Consider the following 16,132-nt stretch of genomic DNA (forward strand, 5'->3'; position numbering starts at 1 on the left):
GTTTCACCCCTGGCAGCCAGAGTTCAGCTCACTGTCATGAGATGAGAGCAAAGCTACTCAACTCAAATGGAATTTAAATGCACTGGCTTCGTGGTATTAGCATTATTTTATAACCGCCAACCCTAGCAACCACAGGTCACAAAAACCAGTAGTGGATACAGCAGATGAGTGGTGAATGGGGGAATTGGGGGACACTTCCCAGAAGGAAAACAAGACGGGCACGGGGAGGGGGCTAATGTCCATGGATCATGGACTCCAGTGACCAATGGGCTGATGGGGCTGAGAGATGCAAGGGTAGGGGAGATCCTCGCTGGGGGAGGTATGTAGTCCTTGGACTTGTTTCTGTGGACCACTAACTATGAGGCAGTTATCTAACTCACTGGGGAGCAGAATGAGCCACTGAGCAAATGAGAGGATTATAGATGCCAAGTGTCATGGTTAATACATGTTTCTCGTAGGGGAAGGACTGGGGCTGGGACCTCAGTCTCTCAGGTGGGAATGGGCTGCTTCTTATCACCTCATCTAGAAACTAGATAGCATCTGCTCGGGACAGGGTATTGGACGAAAGCATATAGGAGAGACCAAAGGAGAGGGAGTATAAAAATGCCAGAACATTTATGTGTTGCAATGGTTGATTTTATGCATCACCTTGACTGAGCCAAGAGATGCCCAGAGAGCTGGTAAAACGTTATTTCTGGGTGTGTCTGTGAGGGCCTTTCCAGAGGAAATCGGCATTTAATCTGAGACTGATGAAAGAAGATGCCCTCACGAATGTGAATGGGCATCATCCGATCTGTTGAGGGACTGACTAGAACAAAAAGGCAGAGGGAGGGCGTATTTGCTCTTGCTTTGAGCTGGGACAGCCATCTCCTTCTGCCCTTGGATGCTGGTTCTCGGGGCTTGGGACTTGGAATGAATTACCCCACTGCTCTCCTGGTTTCCCAGCTTGCGGATGGCAAATCATGGGACTCATGGCCTCCATAATGGCATGAGTTAATTCCTATGATAAATCTCCTCATATATCTCTATATATCCTCTTGGTTCTGTTTCTCTGGGGAACCCTAACACACGTGTCTACCACTCCCTAATTCCTGGTGCTCCCTGTGCACTCCATGTCCTTTCAACTACAAGCTTTATTTGAGGAAGAAACCCTCTAGATTCGCTCTTAGCTAAGCGATGAGGGGAACCAGATTTGCTGTGTCCCTCCTTGCTTAATGCAGCAAGCGGGCTGAAGAACTACAATGTAATCCTCAGGCTCCCCTCACCCACTGACATGTCCATGGTTTCAATTTCCTATCTTCACTTTAGGACATTTTATGCCAACCTCCAAGGAAGGGTAACACCTTAGGTTTCAAAGTCATTCACATCCTAAGTATAACCAAAAACCAGAGGCAAGACTTTATGAAGGGGAGGGTTGCTGGGGATAAGGTAATAAAACTCTAAGACTACTTAGAAGAGACAGAAAGCATTAATGTGGGAATGACAGTCAACTATTTTGTATTATACAGTTTTAAGGTCAATTTGCTCTTGCTAGTGAGTCTTCAATATCCTTGCCTTTTTCAGATCCATCTTCTACCAACATTTTAATTCAAACTTAAATGCCCAAACACACACACACACACATACACACGCACGCACACACACGTTTTTCCCCCTCTCAGTGACTTCTGAAAATTTCTGCTTTATACCTATGCAAACTTTGGAGAAAATACTTTTTCCTCTTAAAAGTATTCTCAGCCTCCTTCAAATATGCTTTCCATCACTTTGTTTACAAGCCTTGACACAGTAGATGAGTGAAGTTCACCAGCTTCTCTTCAGTTCTTAATGACTCTATGGCACTTTCCTCGATATGTGACTGCTTGGTGACTAGGTTACTCAACAGTCCTAAACACAGACACCAGGGCTTAGCAACCCTTTATGCAGAAGACATGTTTTATGTTGGTGATAACTGCTGTACATCCTCTTGAATCTTCTCAATGGGCAACCCTTCAACATTTAAGTGCGGATGGATTATTAAAAATGGTCAAAAGTCATTCAAAATAAAGTCGAGTGCTCATGCAGAATAATACTGGTTTTTCTAAATGCAACAGACAAGGTATTAAAACCATGTACTATTGTTAAATCTGAGCTGGTAATGACGTCACCACAGTCCCTTCTGGTTCTCCAGCGAAGTGCTCTTACACAGAGGTGCCGGCCTCACCACGACAGAGGTTGGGGGGACTGCAGCACAGGCACTGGCCGTCCACACCTGTGCTTGCCCAGCGTCCTGTCTGTTTTTGATACCAGGTCTCTGGACAGAGCCTGCAGTGGGCACAGCTGAAGTGAATGCTGCCTCTGGCGCTCCTAGCTTAACTACTGAGATCAGTCAGAACTTTTTCAACAACCATTCCCATAGCCTCACTTCCTTCTGAGTCCTGCCTCTAGAATCAAATTATGACTTCCCATTGTGGATTCAAAGATCCCTTATTCATCTTCAGTCCACAGCTCCCTGTTCTGGAAAGCAGGCTAACTGGTCATTTCCAGTCCAATAATTCACTTTCTCTTTCTATGCTTGTCTAAACTTGGAGGCACATGAGAATCACTTGGGGGAACTTTAAAAAACAAAACATGTAGGCCCCATCCCAGATGAGTTAAATCATGCCAGGGTGAGTCCTGACATAAATATTCTTTTTAGCTCCCCCAGGTTATTCTAAAGATGCGCCAAGAACACAGCAGCATGTGAAGGGCTCCCTGCTGGTCCTCAGATCCTTGTCTCAGCTCCAAGTCTCCCTAGGGACATGAATATCCCAAATTATTACTGACTAATAATAAAAAATGATTGACTTAACTGTTCTTGTTCATTGTTTTTATTCTGCCATTTACTCATTGAGGTTGGCTTGCAGATACTGTTTTTCTTAGGTAATTTTTTAAAACTATCACCTCAAAGCCAAGAACTGATTTGATGTACATAGCTTTACATACATCCTTAATTTTGAATTCTCTTTAAACCAATCTCTCCAATAATGTGCCTGCCTTTTCAATTTGTTATAATTCCTCATATATATAAAACTAGTTATCTTGCCTGAGTTGCTGGCAGAAGTCAGCACATTATATAGGTTACGTTATATACGTCAACCTGATATTTTCTGCACCCAACTTTCAGTCCCTGCCTGCATGTACTTCTGTTCTCTCACTGCTTCCCAAATTGTAATCTCAGGCTAGCTTCCCCCAGCACAGGCAGGCAAACCAGAAGTGAAGAAACGACCACTGCCCAGTCTTGAGGAACATCCAGGAAACTGTTTAACTGATCAACAAGTAATTCTCTGGGGCAGGGAGGGTGGGGGGGACTCGAGGGGGGGGAGTCAAGGAAGGGAGGGAATACGGGGATATGTGTATAAAAACAGATGATTGAACCTGGTGTACCCCCAAAAAAATAAAAAAGAAAAAAGAAAAACAAGTAATTCTCCTGCACCTACTATATCAACACTTTCTTCTTAGGCCTGCAGTATGTTTCAAAGCACTTTTGAGCCTCACACCTTAGGTAAACCTAGTAAAGTATGTACTATCCTCACACTACCATGAGAAAACTAAAGCAACATTAAAATTCTGGCCCCCTGATTTCCTTTCCAGGACCTCTTTAATTATAATAATCCTTATTTTTATAAAAGCATTAGAAGTGCTACACATAAAATGTTTTACATTACACAAAATTTACAGGAAAAAATAACCACTGAATGACCCCAGCACCCTAGGACAACCATTATATTGGTGTGTTTTCCTATGCTTGAAAATGCAATCAAACACATACTGTGTATTTAAAATGAAAATTTTATAGTTTTGCTAGAATTTTGTCAGTTTGTATGGCTTTGGAGTAATCATAATGTAGTTAGAACGAGGCTCTGAGATAACGCACACCTCTCCAACGTGTTCACTCTGCTGTGTCAAAGGAATCACTCACTAGGACAGAACCTGGGGAGAAACCAGACAAGGAAAACAGGACCAGGAAGTAAAATCTTAAATTCTATGATTTCAGAGTTGGAAGGGACCTTATATTACCACCTTGTTCAATCTGCCCCTTAGAATTAGGAAAATGAGATCTACACAATTTAAGTGGCTGCTCTGTACCAAGCAGGTAGGGAATGTTGAGCTACTACCAGAATCATTTTTAACCCCTGTTCAGGCAGTCCTCCCACTGCGTGATCATTCTTCAGACATCCATGGCCCTGACAGCACGTGGTGCCAGGAGGAATACAAAATAAGACATGGCCCCAGTTCTTGGGTACCTTAATTTTTAGACCAGCTTCAAGATTTTACAGTAAATACTGGCTTTGCTAATAGCAGACACAAAGCCATGTAGCCCAATGAGGTTTTATCAAATCTTTTATTTGAAATGTAACCTGGAAATTTTAAGAGCACTGCAGCACAGTGCTTTTGAGGCCTCTCTGATTTGACTTTACCTCTCTGCATTCTTTAGTGGGCGGTTGGTCTTAAGGGGTGGAATTATTTTTTGTTTGGAAGAGGCAATTTGACCAAGTTGACAAAAGTCATTGTGTATGTGTGTATAAATAGAATTATGGCCAGAGTTACATATTTAAAAAGAAAGTGGAGCCAGGCCAGAAAGGAGGAATAACACCCTAGAAAGTAACAAATTATTTCTTTTGCAAGATACAGAAACAGCACTTTCCAGGTCCTTTACACAGGGGCCATGAGCTCTGGTCTATGATGTGCTGATGAGGTAGAAGTCTTTCAAGGAAGCCTGATACTAGTGAAACAGAGTCTTTCCTCTCCTGGCAGTACTAGAAACACCTCACTGTGCCACCATTTGCGTGTTCCCAAGTAAGTCTACCAGGCCCACAGAACCTGTGCAGAGACCTAGGACCTTCCCTCCCAACTACAGCTGACTGAACCAAGATGAGCATGTAACCCAAGGGCAGCCAGTCCAAGGACTGGCTGGGGACTTCTGTGCCTGCTATAGAAAGAAAAGGGGGCCAGATCCCACACCTGAGAATCTGAACTAGGCAAAGTCAAGAGAATCAGAACCACCTGGTGTCATGGCACACACAAACTTTTGGGAGCCAGAAGATACAGAAAAGATAGAGTAAAAGAACAGGTTAAATGGAAGCAAAAGACGGTAGGCAAAATCTAAGCCATCAGGCAATCACATAGTTCTGCAGAGCAGCAGCGGCCCCAGTTCTCTACACTGCTCCTCTCTAGTGGGGCCTGCACCTTTCACGATGGCTGTCCAGGCTCTGTGCCAAGTACTTTCACAGGTTCCCCCCAAACCCTGACACCTCCGAGATACAGCATCATTCTATTTTACAAATAAGGAAACTAGGCTCATGATGGTTAAATAATGTAAGTTATGTTACTTCTTATGATGTCAGGACTTGAATCTAGGTCTGAATCTAGTCCATGCTCTAAACCATTAAGCTGAACTAACCCACACAGTGTGTCCTTACAAGGCCCAAGCACTCCCTACTCCCATCCCCCGCCAATCTGCCCTAACTTGAATATCTTTTGCTTATAAGAGCCTGACACTTCCCAAGTCAAAGAATGTCCTCTGTGTAAAACCCTGTGAGAAGACTGCTTCCTTTGTAGAGTGAAGAGAACAGGGTCAAAGGTACCCACCAAGCACACAGAAAGAACACAGCTCTGATGATGACAGAGTTCCTGGCCTGAGAGAACCTTTTGGGGAGACTCATTTTCCCTCATCGCGTCTCAGCAGCCCTCAGGCAGCTGAGGAGGATGCTTTTTATTCTCTAAGAAGCCACAACATGGGATGTGGGGGTGGGACAGGGTGTCCTGCCTCTCCTCAAGATGAAATCTGAGCAGAAATCTGGGTTCTCCATCCCACTTGGAATGAACAGATAAAGGAACTCGGGTCCTCTTTTATCAACAAGCCTTTTGCAGACTGAGACGGTGAACATCTGCTACTCCCTAGTAAGCCACAGGCTCTGGTCCTGGCTGAGACAGGCATGGACACCCAAATAGTTTAAAATGCTGCAAAAAGAAGCCCCAGCAGCAGTGGAGTCCCCCAACAGGAAGTCTGCAGACTATTATTAATGGTGAGAGAAGTTATGTAAAGCACTGCTAGGAAGTTATGTAAAGTAGCTAGAGCCCAGCCACGATGTTCCAGTAACAATTATCCAACAGAAAAGATCCGAGTCATCTTCTTTCACTTTCTAGACAGTCAACTCCATTTACGTTCACATCAGCGACTGAACCGGAGGTTCATCTCACGGTGATAATGAAAAACCTAGTAAGCAAAGAGTGAGTCTGGTTACAGCTGGATCCACTCCAAGGAGATGCTGCCTATTTATGTGACAGTACAGACTTCCCAGTCCAGAGGGCGGATGCTGAAGAGCGATGGTTCTACGTTTTCCGCTTTCCTATCGTGTCTGGTCAGGACGACCTCAGTTGCTGTTAAGCGTGTGGTTTGTCTCAGGAGCCCTTGACGCACCAGGTTTCTCCACACACTGGAATCTCTCTGTTGGACTTAGCTTTTCCACTGGTCTATTCTACTTATCCACTTTTGAATTTTAAGCAAACAAACTCTAATTTAGAGCTGGCCTGGAATTCTACCTGTTAGAAGACTGGCAGAGGGAAAAGAGACCAGAATGTACCGTAGCTGAACCCCTGGTTTGTTCACAGCCTGAGGACTGGATTACATCTACGTCCATCTTTGTGGCATGACGCTGCCCGTTCTCTTTCATTCAGCTTCATGGCTCTTGCCTCACTGGTACTTGAACTCTGTTCACTTCTTGCCAAAGTGTGGGTCCCTGCTGGCTACAGTTCCTTGCAAAAGGGACTGTGGGAACCTATCTGCAGCATTTTAATCCACAGGTCTCTTTCATTAATAAGCTCTTCGTCCTCAGTAAACCATTGAGTCAAAAAGAATTTTCACATCATCTCGTCCATCATCAGCCCTAGTGTAGGAGTGTCTTCTCCGGCAAACCCTGGCAAATGCTCAGATCCACCTGTTGGGAAAAGGGAGCTCACCACATAAACACAGTACTTTGATTCTTCTTCCTGTTCATTAGGGAGATCAAGAGGCAAACCAGAGCTGGATCTCACACTCAAGTTCCTAGTGAGTCACCAGTGAAGCTGGAACCCTGGCTTTGAGGTTCCCAGACCCCCTCAATTTTTCATGGTAGGTGTCCAGATTCTGGCTAGAAAACTCTTAATCCCACATGCCAGGATTCCATTTATCATCTCTCTTGATTTGTTCCATACCCTTGCCTTCAGACTGTAAATTATGACAGTGGACCAGGTCTCATTCACATTTCTCAAGCCTCCCATGATGCCTGCTGTTGTGAATATCACAGAGCAGATATTTTATAAATGTGATTTTCCTAAAGAGCAGCATGTTCCGACAGAGTCTTCCCAGGAGCAAAGCTAGCTGGGGTGACACTTTTTCTAGTGTGGTTACACATAACTAAGCAGGGTGAAGTTTGGGCTGGGTGATAAGGGAAAAAAATGGGTCCTTCCCTTATCACTTCATCAAGAAAGTGTCTTGCCTAAATGCTCACAGACCTTGTCACAGCCATCTTAGAAAGATTTGGGGGAAACAGGAGAGTACAGGTACAAACAACTTTTCTGCCCAAGACTTCGGGCTTCTGCATTCCCTGTCTTCTACTCTAGTCTCCAAGCAAGAGTAAAACAACAAATCAAACTGATTTCAGTCAAGTTTCAGCAAGAATGTCTCTGCTTTGATTGTGCTGTCTTATTTTGCTTTGCCTGGATAAAAGCCAAAGATAGAGATAGGATTTTGGCAGGAGAAGGAATGTACCACAAGATTATTATTATTATTTTTTAATTCTAAAGGTTCACTTTTTTCCTTTCACCAGCCTCATTTTGCAGATGAAAACCTGAGATCTGTAAAGGGAAGTGGCCCCACTGCAAAGCCACTTAGCCATGGGACCAGGCTCAGATGCTCCCAGATGACTGACCCTGACAAAAGAACACACGGTAGCCAAGGTCCCCAGAACCAAAGCCAGCAAGAAGAGGCTGTCCTCGTCCGTGCCCAGTGCTTAGCTCTTAGGGGTCTACGAAGTCCCTCAATCTGTGTATCACCGGGGGGGGGGGGGGGACAGACACTCTGCCAGCTCAAGAAAGCTGCACTGTAACTACCATCTCACTGCTGAGGAAGTGAGAGATGAGAGCCCACTGGCCCTTCCCAAAACTCTGTGATGCTTCTGGAAAGTGCTACGACCCTCCTGCTGATGACCGTCAGAACACCAGACACCAGGAATGGAGAAGGCTCACTGGCTTGGAAACGATAAGGAAGAACAGGACACCAGTGACTCGGAGAAGCGTGGCTCAGGCCCACACTCCAGGCTGTGCTGCCATTTCTCTGGGATCTCTAGCTTTTAAAGCTGGTGCTGAGAATCCTGATCCCAAATTTTTAACCGGGACCTTGGAAAAGGTTTCTAGCAGTTTAAATGGCAGTAAAAGCCTGAATGCTTCAAATTAAGCTAATGAAAGTACTGTTCTTCTTAAGAAGCTTTTAAAGTCAGATTTTTTGCTCACCCAATATTAAACAAAATATATTAGAAGAATTAATCTAGGAGACCTAGGAAGGCAGTCTTGAGTCATCATTTCGGGAGGGGCAGTACCTAAGCACCTGAGCTGACGTGAGCCGCTGTCGGGGAGGAGCAGGGGTGGGCGCCGAGGCTTGGGCGCTTTCTTCTAACAACCGTCTTACCATCAAGGGGTGCTGAAAGTCTCACTTAGACAGTCTCTGCCTCACTGTGGGCTTCCAGCCTTGGAGGCTCTTCGTGCACCTGACTCTACCTAGAGCTAAACCATTATCAATCTGCTACCCTGTGATGGGTCACCAGAGGCCGAATCTTGCCTTCCAACCTCTCGGCAACATTCTTGTAACTTCTGCTTAGGTAATGTTTTCGAAAAGATGGGGAAGCTGGGCTCTCTTCCAGGTCTTCCTGGGTTTCACAATGTGCTGTTCCTGTGAAGTTCTGAAACTCAAGCACGGTCAAGTGCACAGGACCCCAAACTCACGGACTTGCCAGGTGGTCATTACCGCGGCAGGTGGAGGGGCTCCCGGGCCTTCCTCCTGCCCCGCTGCGGACACGGATAACCCTGAAAAGAAAGAGATTCACAAAACCCCGCCTCCACTCCCTTCCCCATACCACTGATTGGCCTCTAGACCTTCGGTGTTAACGCCCAGGCCAGGGGTTTCGAGCCCAGTTAGGAGGGGACCCGGGGGGTCCGGCGGCTGTCCAGAGGGGTCACTGTCCCCGCCGCAGCCACCCCCGTGGCCCGAGCGCAGGTGGTCCTTGAGCGTCTGCTTGTAGCGGAAGCTGCGGCCGCAGTAGGCGCAGGGGTAGGGCCGCTCGCCCGTGTGGATGCGCTGGTGCTTCATGAGGTGGTGCTTGCGGATGAAGCTCTTGCCGCAGTGCGCGCAGCTGAAGGGCCGCTCGCCCGTGTGCAGCCGCCGGTGGTTGAGCAGGTGCTCCTTGCGCATGAAGCTCTTGCTGCAGTCCGGGCAGGGGTACGGCCGCTCGCCCGTGTGGATCATCTGGTGGCGGATCAGGGCCGAGTGGCCGTTGAAGTCAATGCCGCACTGTGGGCAGGAGAAGGGCCGCTCCTGCGCGTGGCCCCGCTGGTGGAGCAGCAGGCTGATCTTCAGGCTGAAGCTGCGGCCGCACTGCGCGCAGCGGAAGGGCCGCTCGCTGGCGTGGGCCCGCCGGTGGCTGGCCAGGCGCGCCTGGTCGGCGAAGCGCTTGGGGCAGTCGGGGCAGGGGAAGGGGCGCTCGGCGCTGTTGTGGACCCGGAGGTGGTAGGTGAGTCTGGACGGGTGAGTGAAAGTCCTGGCGCAGTGCGGGCAGGTGGGGGGCGCCTCGCTGGCGGGGGGCTGGGGGCCGCCGGCGGCCTGCGGGGGAAAGTGCTTGGGGCACTGGGCGCAGGGGGCCGAGTGCTCCCCCGGGGGGCCGCACTGGTGGCTCAGCAGCATGTCTTGGCTGAGGCTCTTGCCGCAGTGGTGGCAGGAGAACACCTGCTCCCCGGCCGGCGGCGGGAGGGGGTAGCTGCCCAGCTGCGTGAAAGTCACTTGTCCCTCAGAGGCTTCGGCCAGGTCGGTGGCTGGACGTACAAACGGTGCCATGGGCGCAGACTGCGGGCTTTTGAAGGCCACGTCCGGAAACGTATCCTTAGCTGCTGCTGCTGGTGGAGAAGAGAAGGTGACCGGCACCTCGGGGCACAGGGAGGCTCTGGCGAGGCCTTCCGCTTTGATGACAAGCTCTTCGTCTGAAAGAAAGGACTCAGAGTCACTCCTGTCAACAACAGGTCTCCCAGCAACCCTCCTGTGTCCCTGCCCAGCTCCGACACGCTGCTCTGAGCTCCTCACTGGCTCAGATAAGCAAGCCAGAGGAAGGCGGAGATAATAACCGGGGTGTCTGTGGTCCCCGCGGCCAATCACCGCAGAATTTACTGCCGAACCTCCTCAGCGCTCCGTTTGGACAGGAAGAACCCTGGCATCCATCTTCCCACCGTTACTTTCACTATGTCTCACCTCTGCTCACAAGCTCTGAAATGTTCTCTGTTGCCTATTGTGACTAGGCCTAAAATCATGTATTCATCTAATCCTGTTCCTCTTTATTCTGCCAAGTAAGTCCTTCCCTCTAGTTAGCTCTTTACTTTCCTGGAAAATAAAGTACACATCTCTATGCATACATCTTTGCTCACTCTGCCCTCCCTTTTGCAGAATGCACCCCTTCTCTTCCCATCTTCCCAGATTATACCCAACCACATTGTACCAATTTTCTAAGGCCAATTCTAGCTCCGCATCCTGGCTTGAGGGTATCTTAGTTCCCTGACCAGGGATGGAACCTGGGCCCCCTGCCGTGGAAGCACAGAGTCCTAATCACTGGACTGCCAGGGAAGTCCCTTCACGTCCTTCTTTAGGCTTTATCTCAATACCTAAACTAAAACCGATGTAACGTTCTCCAAACTTCTTATTTCTTGTATGTAAGTCATCCATCCCACTCACCCTTAACATTTAATAGGCATACCTAGTATTGAATTGATGTATTTGTCCCCAATACAAACTTCTTGAAGAGCAGAAATTGTCTTATTTTTTTTTAATTTTACTTTTCCAGTGTCTTAGCATGGAGCATAGAAGGTAAACAGGTTGCATTAAGTTGCATAAATGACTGTGTCTCTTCTGACCTTGAGATTCCCTTCTGTTCGGATGGCAAAATACAGACGGTGCTAAATGTCTCAGAAGATGCATGTTTCTTCTCACGTCACCCCTCTTCCTGAGGGAATGCTCTCCATTAACATGCCCATTTGCGCCTCTCCAACAACACTGCTGTCTCCACAGCCTGTCTCTCCCACCCCCATCCTTCATCTGTCCCCTCTACACGATCTTCAAACATTCTTCTGTCCTTCCTTATCCTCAAATTTTTGGTCCAACTGTATACACTTCTTTTTCCTCCTCTGATAATTCTAATTTGTCTTTACACTTGAGTATATTTTCTCACTTAAATTTTATCTTAGTTTGATTTCAGTTCTGTTTCTAACTTACTTGAACATGCTTTTTTTTTTTCTCCTCCCTTTTCTTCATTCCTCACCCACTTCCTTGCCTCCACAACCCCATTTCCTCTGCCGTTTCTTCTCAGTGGTCCTGGCATAAGCCGGGTCTGGGTGGCTCAGTACTCACCAGCATAGGTGCCTTTGCACATGTCACTCTCCTTGGGCTCCTGTGGGGCACCAACCTGCGTCTCTTCCTCTTGTTTAATCCAAGACAGAATGTCTGATGTCGAAATGCCAGGTTCTATTTATAGGGGAAGAGAACGGCCTTCAGAGCTTGACTCAGAAAGTGGAAATAATCACATTCGTTTGTGAATATTACATTTTGTCCAAATATTTACCTCTAATTAACTGTAACAACAAAACCAAACCAGCCTTTAAAAAGATGTATATAACATCTAGAGAACCAGTTCAAAATGAAACCAAATTTATGAATCTTTACATGATAGATTCACCCTGATTCACTATTTTTGGTGAGCCTATTTCAAAAAAAATCAAAATTTTTATTTTGGAGATGACACCCTGAAATAATCTAGAATCAGTAGTACCTGTCATTTCATTTGCACACTTACTTTCAAAGTGTTTTCACCTTTTTCTCTCACAGCTTTTTTATGAAATAATGAAGCAGGGAATATTTTCTCCATTTAAGGAGAGGGGGCCCACAGAGGTTAATTGCCAATAAAGAAGTATTTACAGTGAAACACTATGTTATCAAAGGTTTGCTTTAAAATATAGCAACAACAACAACAACAACAAAAAAGCAAAAGAAACAAGACTGACGACCAAGAACTTTTTTAAAATGTTAATTTAAAAACAAATACGTTTCCAGAATTACAAAGTTAGGTTTAAGCACAGATCTGACTGCTCAGAAACATTTTTCAGATTCCCAATTCTGGGTTCTTTCCAAGAGTTCATATTCCCTTTGCTTATTAATGATGCAGGTTATTGTTCCTTGAACCCTGGGAGTGGGGAGAATAGTATTTGCAAGTCCCTTAGGCCTTGGGGATTCTTTTGGAAAGAAAAAAAGAACAGCCTCTAAAGGCTTTGCCCATAACATGCCTCATTTGGTCAGTAGAGAAACAGCTGTGCTTGCTCTTCCAGCCAAGGTCTATATAGCCTTTTTTGGCCTAAAAGGACAAGCTGGCACACTGACAGGGTCCAGAGAGTAAATTCAAGCTCTCTATATTATTTATCAAAAAAGCCTTGTATGCAGGTTATGGTTTTATTCCTAGCAAATGAGCAGAACTCACTGCTTTGCTCATTGCCTTCTAAATCAGTTAGTGACCACTGAAATCTAAAGGTGTACCCAAAGCAGAAACAAGAGGCTGGACAAGACAAAGGCCCCAAAGACTGTCAGGTTATATACACTGACGGGAAAATACAGCTTTTTCCACACGTGGCAGCTTGCCTTTCCAACTTCCTACTCTGGGCTACAAGGTTGAAGTGTTTAACCATAGTCCAGCCTTATCTTTTTTTCCTCCAAGATTTTATAAGCACACACACACACACACATAAAAATATATATATATACACACACACGTATATACATACATACAGTCAGGGAGAGATTGGGTATAAGAAAGTGGATCTTTTAACAGACATCCAAAGGATGAACTTTCTATTCATCAAAAATATGAGACTTTTAAAATGCTTAACTGCTTCATCAATTTTTTGAAAAATGAGTTAGTGCTCTAGCACCTCCAAATGCGATTCAAGTGGTTTTGAATTGTTTGTCTTTAGTTAACATTATGTACTCATAGAACGTTATACATTTGATGAGTTTCAATCCATTGCAGTCATTATTCTTTTTTTAACCATTTTTTAATTGAAGTATAATTAACTTACAATGTCGTGTTAGTTTCAGGTGTACAGCAAAGTGATTCAGCTATACATATATATACATTTTTTCAGACTCTTTTCCATTATAGTTATTACTGAATGTAGTTCCCTGTGCTATACAGTAGGTCCCTGTTGTTTATCTATTTTCTATACAGTTGTGTGTATATGTTAATCCCAAACTCCTCATTTATCTCCTCCCCCCTCCCCCTGCTATCCCCTTTGGTAAGCTTCAGTTTGTCCGTGAGTCTGTTTCTGTCTTGTAAATAAGTTCAAGGCATTATTCTTTTTAATGCTCAAATTGTTCCTTTCTTGGCCAGCAGGAGCCCCTTCAGATCAGTTCTATGCCTTTTCACTCATCGAACATCTAGTTTCCTTCATTTCTGGTATGACAAACTAGACCAGGTTCATCTTGTATGTTTCCTGCTCCAAGCACACAGTCAGTAATCTGAGAAACGGAATTTAGAGACCACAATCTGGATGACATGGATGGTAACTCCTAATAGGTTGTCACTACTTCTAGGCCTTTTCAGTGCACAGAGCTATAAAATACACACCTTTTAGAAAGAGGAAAGTGCCATGAGTTTATGTTAATATTTATGATTCATACTTAAGATTACAGGGTTTTAATTAAATCCTTTGATTTTATACTTGTATTTTTTTCTCTCTCATCCTGAGAATTAGTTCCTAATGACACTAAGTAATCTGCTTTATCTGAATGTACATTTCAAAATAATACCAACATTATTAACAAAAATGTGGACTCAATTTAAGATTTTTTTGTGGTATACAGTTTAGTTATTTCAGCATGTGTTTGATTTTTATTTTATTTTTTTATGTAAAATATTTACAAGGTTCCAAAATCAAAACTATAAAATAAGGTACATTCAGGGACTTCCCTGATGGCGCAGTGATTAAGGCTATGTGTTCCCAGTGCAGGGGGCCCAGGTTCAATCCCTGGTCATGGAACTAGTTCCCACATGCATGTTGCAACTAAGAGTTTGCATGCCACAACTAAGGAGCCCATGAGCTGCAACTGAGGAGCACACCTGTGACAACTGAGATCTGGTGCAACCAAGTAAATAAATAAATAAATAAATATTTTTAGAAAATAGAATAAGGTATATTCAGAGAGGTCTAGCTTCCATCTCTGATCTCTCTCTCCCTGTATAGGTAGCCATTCTCATTGATTTTTGTTTTAATCTTCCACTGTTTCTTGGAAAAATATAAGCAAACATGTATACATCTTTATATTTTCCCTCTTTATGAGCCATACTACACAAACTGTTCTGTACCTTCATTTTTTTACTTAACGATATATTCTGGACATTTGTCTATAGCAGTATACAGAGATCTTTCTCATTCCTTTTTGTAGCTGGACCATTGTTTATTCAAGAGTCTCCTACTGATGGGCATTTGGATTCTGTCCAATCTTTTGTTACACTATTTGTCAGCAGCCAACCATAAACGCTATAGAGGACTAAAATCACAAATACGCCAGTTCTCCAGAAATGTGAGCGGCTATTGTTATTATAGCCACTGGCTCAGTACGTCTTCACTCAACTTGGAGAAAGGTTACCCTTCTTTTTGAATAATGATGCTAAAGTTCCTCTGGTCATTTAACTAACTAGTTCAGTACAACTAAGTAAATATTTATTTTATTAAATAATTGGGTCTTAGCACTGTTGTCACTGAAAGCATGTACTATGGTTGTGTGTACTACACTTGCTGGGAGTGGTGGGAGTGTATAACTGAGGACCTTTTGGAAGTGAAGTAAAAGGAGCAGAAGTACTGGAATAGTAAGGTGGCCTCATGCAGTAACCTGCCTTGTGACAGCAGGGCAACCGCTGGCCCATTCACCATGATAGCGCTCAGAGTATATCCTCACAGATCTAAGGAATCCCAACAATGGATACTTAAAGAGACACAATATGAAAGTAAAATCATTGGCTCATGCAAACAGCAGGCTGTGGAGAAAGCCAGAGAAGAGAGAAAACCTGATAATACTAATCAGGTAAGAGGAAGTCATAAATGCTGAGGTTTTAGCTTTGAGAGGTAATTCAAACAGAAAGGCTGATCCCAAGAAAATATAAATTTTAATGTCAACACTGGTTGAATGTTATTTTAACTATGAGGAACTCTTATTGTGTGTATGTGCGTGCGTGTGTGTGTGTGTGTGTGTGTGTGTGTGTTTTAAACAGGTAAGGGCCCATACTGTCTGAAAAGGAGCTGGAACCTTGAGGTTCTGGGATGTATACAAAGGTATTATGAACAAAGTGAGTAAAATTTGTGCTGAGATTTGTAGCAACATGTATGCAACTAGAGATTATCATACCAAGTGAAATAAGTCAGAAAGAGAAAGACAAATACCATGATATCATTTATATGTGGAATCTAAAATACGGCGCAAATGAACCAATCTACAAAACAGAAACAGGCGCATAGACATAGAGAACAGACTTGTGGTTGTCAAAGGGTGGACTGGGAGTTTGGGGTTGGTAGATGCAAAGTATTACATTTAGAATGCATAAACAACAAGGTCCTAATGTATAGCACAGGGAACTATATTTAATACCCTGTGATAAATCTCATGGAAAAGAATATAAAAAAAGAATGTATATATGTGTATAACTGAGTCACTTTGCTGTACAGCAGAGATTGGCACAACACTGTAAATCAACTACACTTCAATTTTAAAAAACTGGTGCTGAAATTTGAATTCTTAAGCAGACAATAAAAATATCTGACACATGAAACTACCATTGGT

General features: G+C 44.4%; 1 protein-coding gene across 4 annotated transcripts in view; it reads right to left on the minus strand.

The window, feature by feature from the left end:
• Window positions 1-3,614: 3,614 nt before the first annotated feature.
• ZNF398 (zinc finger protein 398) overlaps window positions 3,615-16,132 on the minus strand; it is a 29,060-nt gene continuing 16,542 nt past the window's right edge. For all 4 annotated transcript variants that reach the window (XM_057731970.1, XM_057731969.1, XM_057731968.1 and 1 more), the window contains 2 exons: window positions 11,660-11,773; window positions 3,615-10,245 (listed from right to left, as the gene is read on the minus strand). In XM_057731970.1, coding sequence (XP_057587953.1) covers window positions 9,095-10,245; window positions 11,660-11,773 — 1,265 coding nt within the window. In that variant the 3' untranslated portion in view covers window positions 3,615-9,094. The remainder of the gene's footprint in view (window positions 10,246-11,659; window positions 11,774-16,132) is intronic.

This window comes from Hippopotamus amphibius, chromosome 4 (genome assembly GCF_030028045.1).
Source record: "Hippopotamus amphibius kiboko isolate mHipAmp2 chromosome 4, mHipAmp2.hap2, whole genome shotgun sequence".
Classification (NCBI taxonomy): Eukaryota; Metazoa; Chordata; class Mammalia; order Artiodactyla; family Hippopotamidae; genus Hippopotamus; species Hippopotamus amphibius.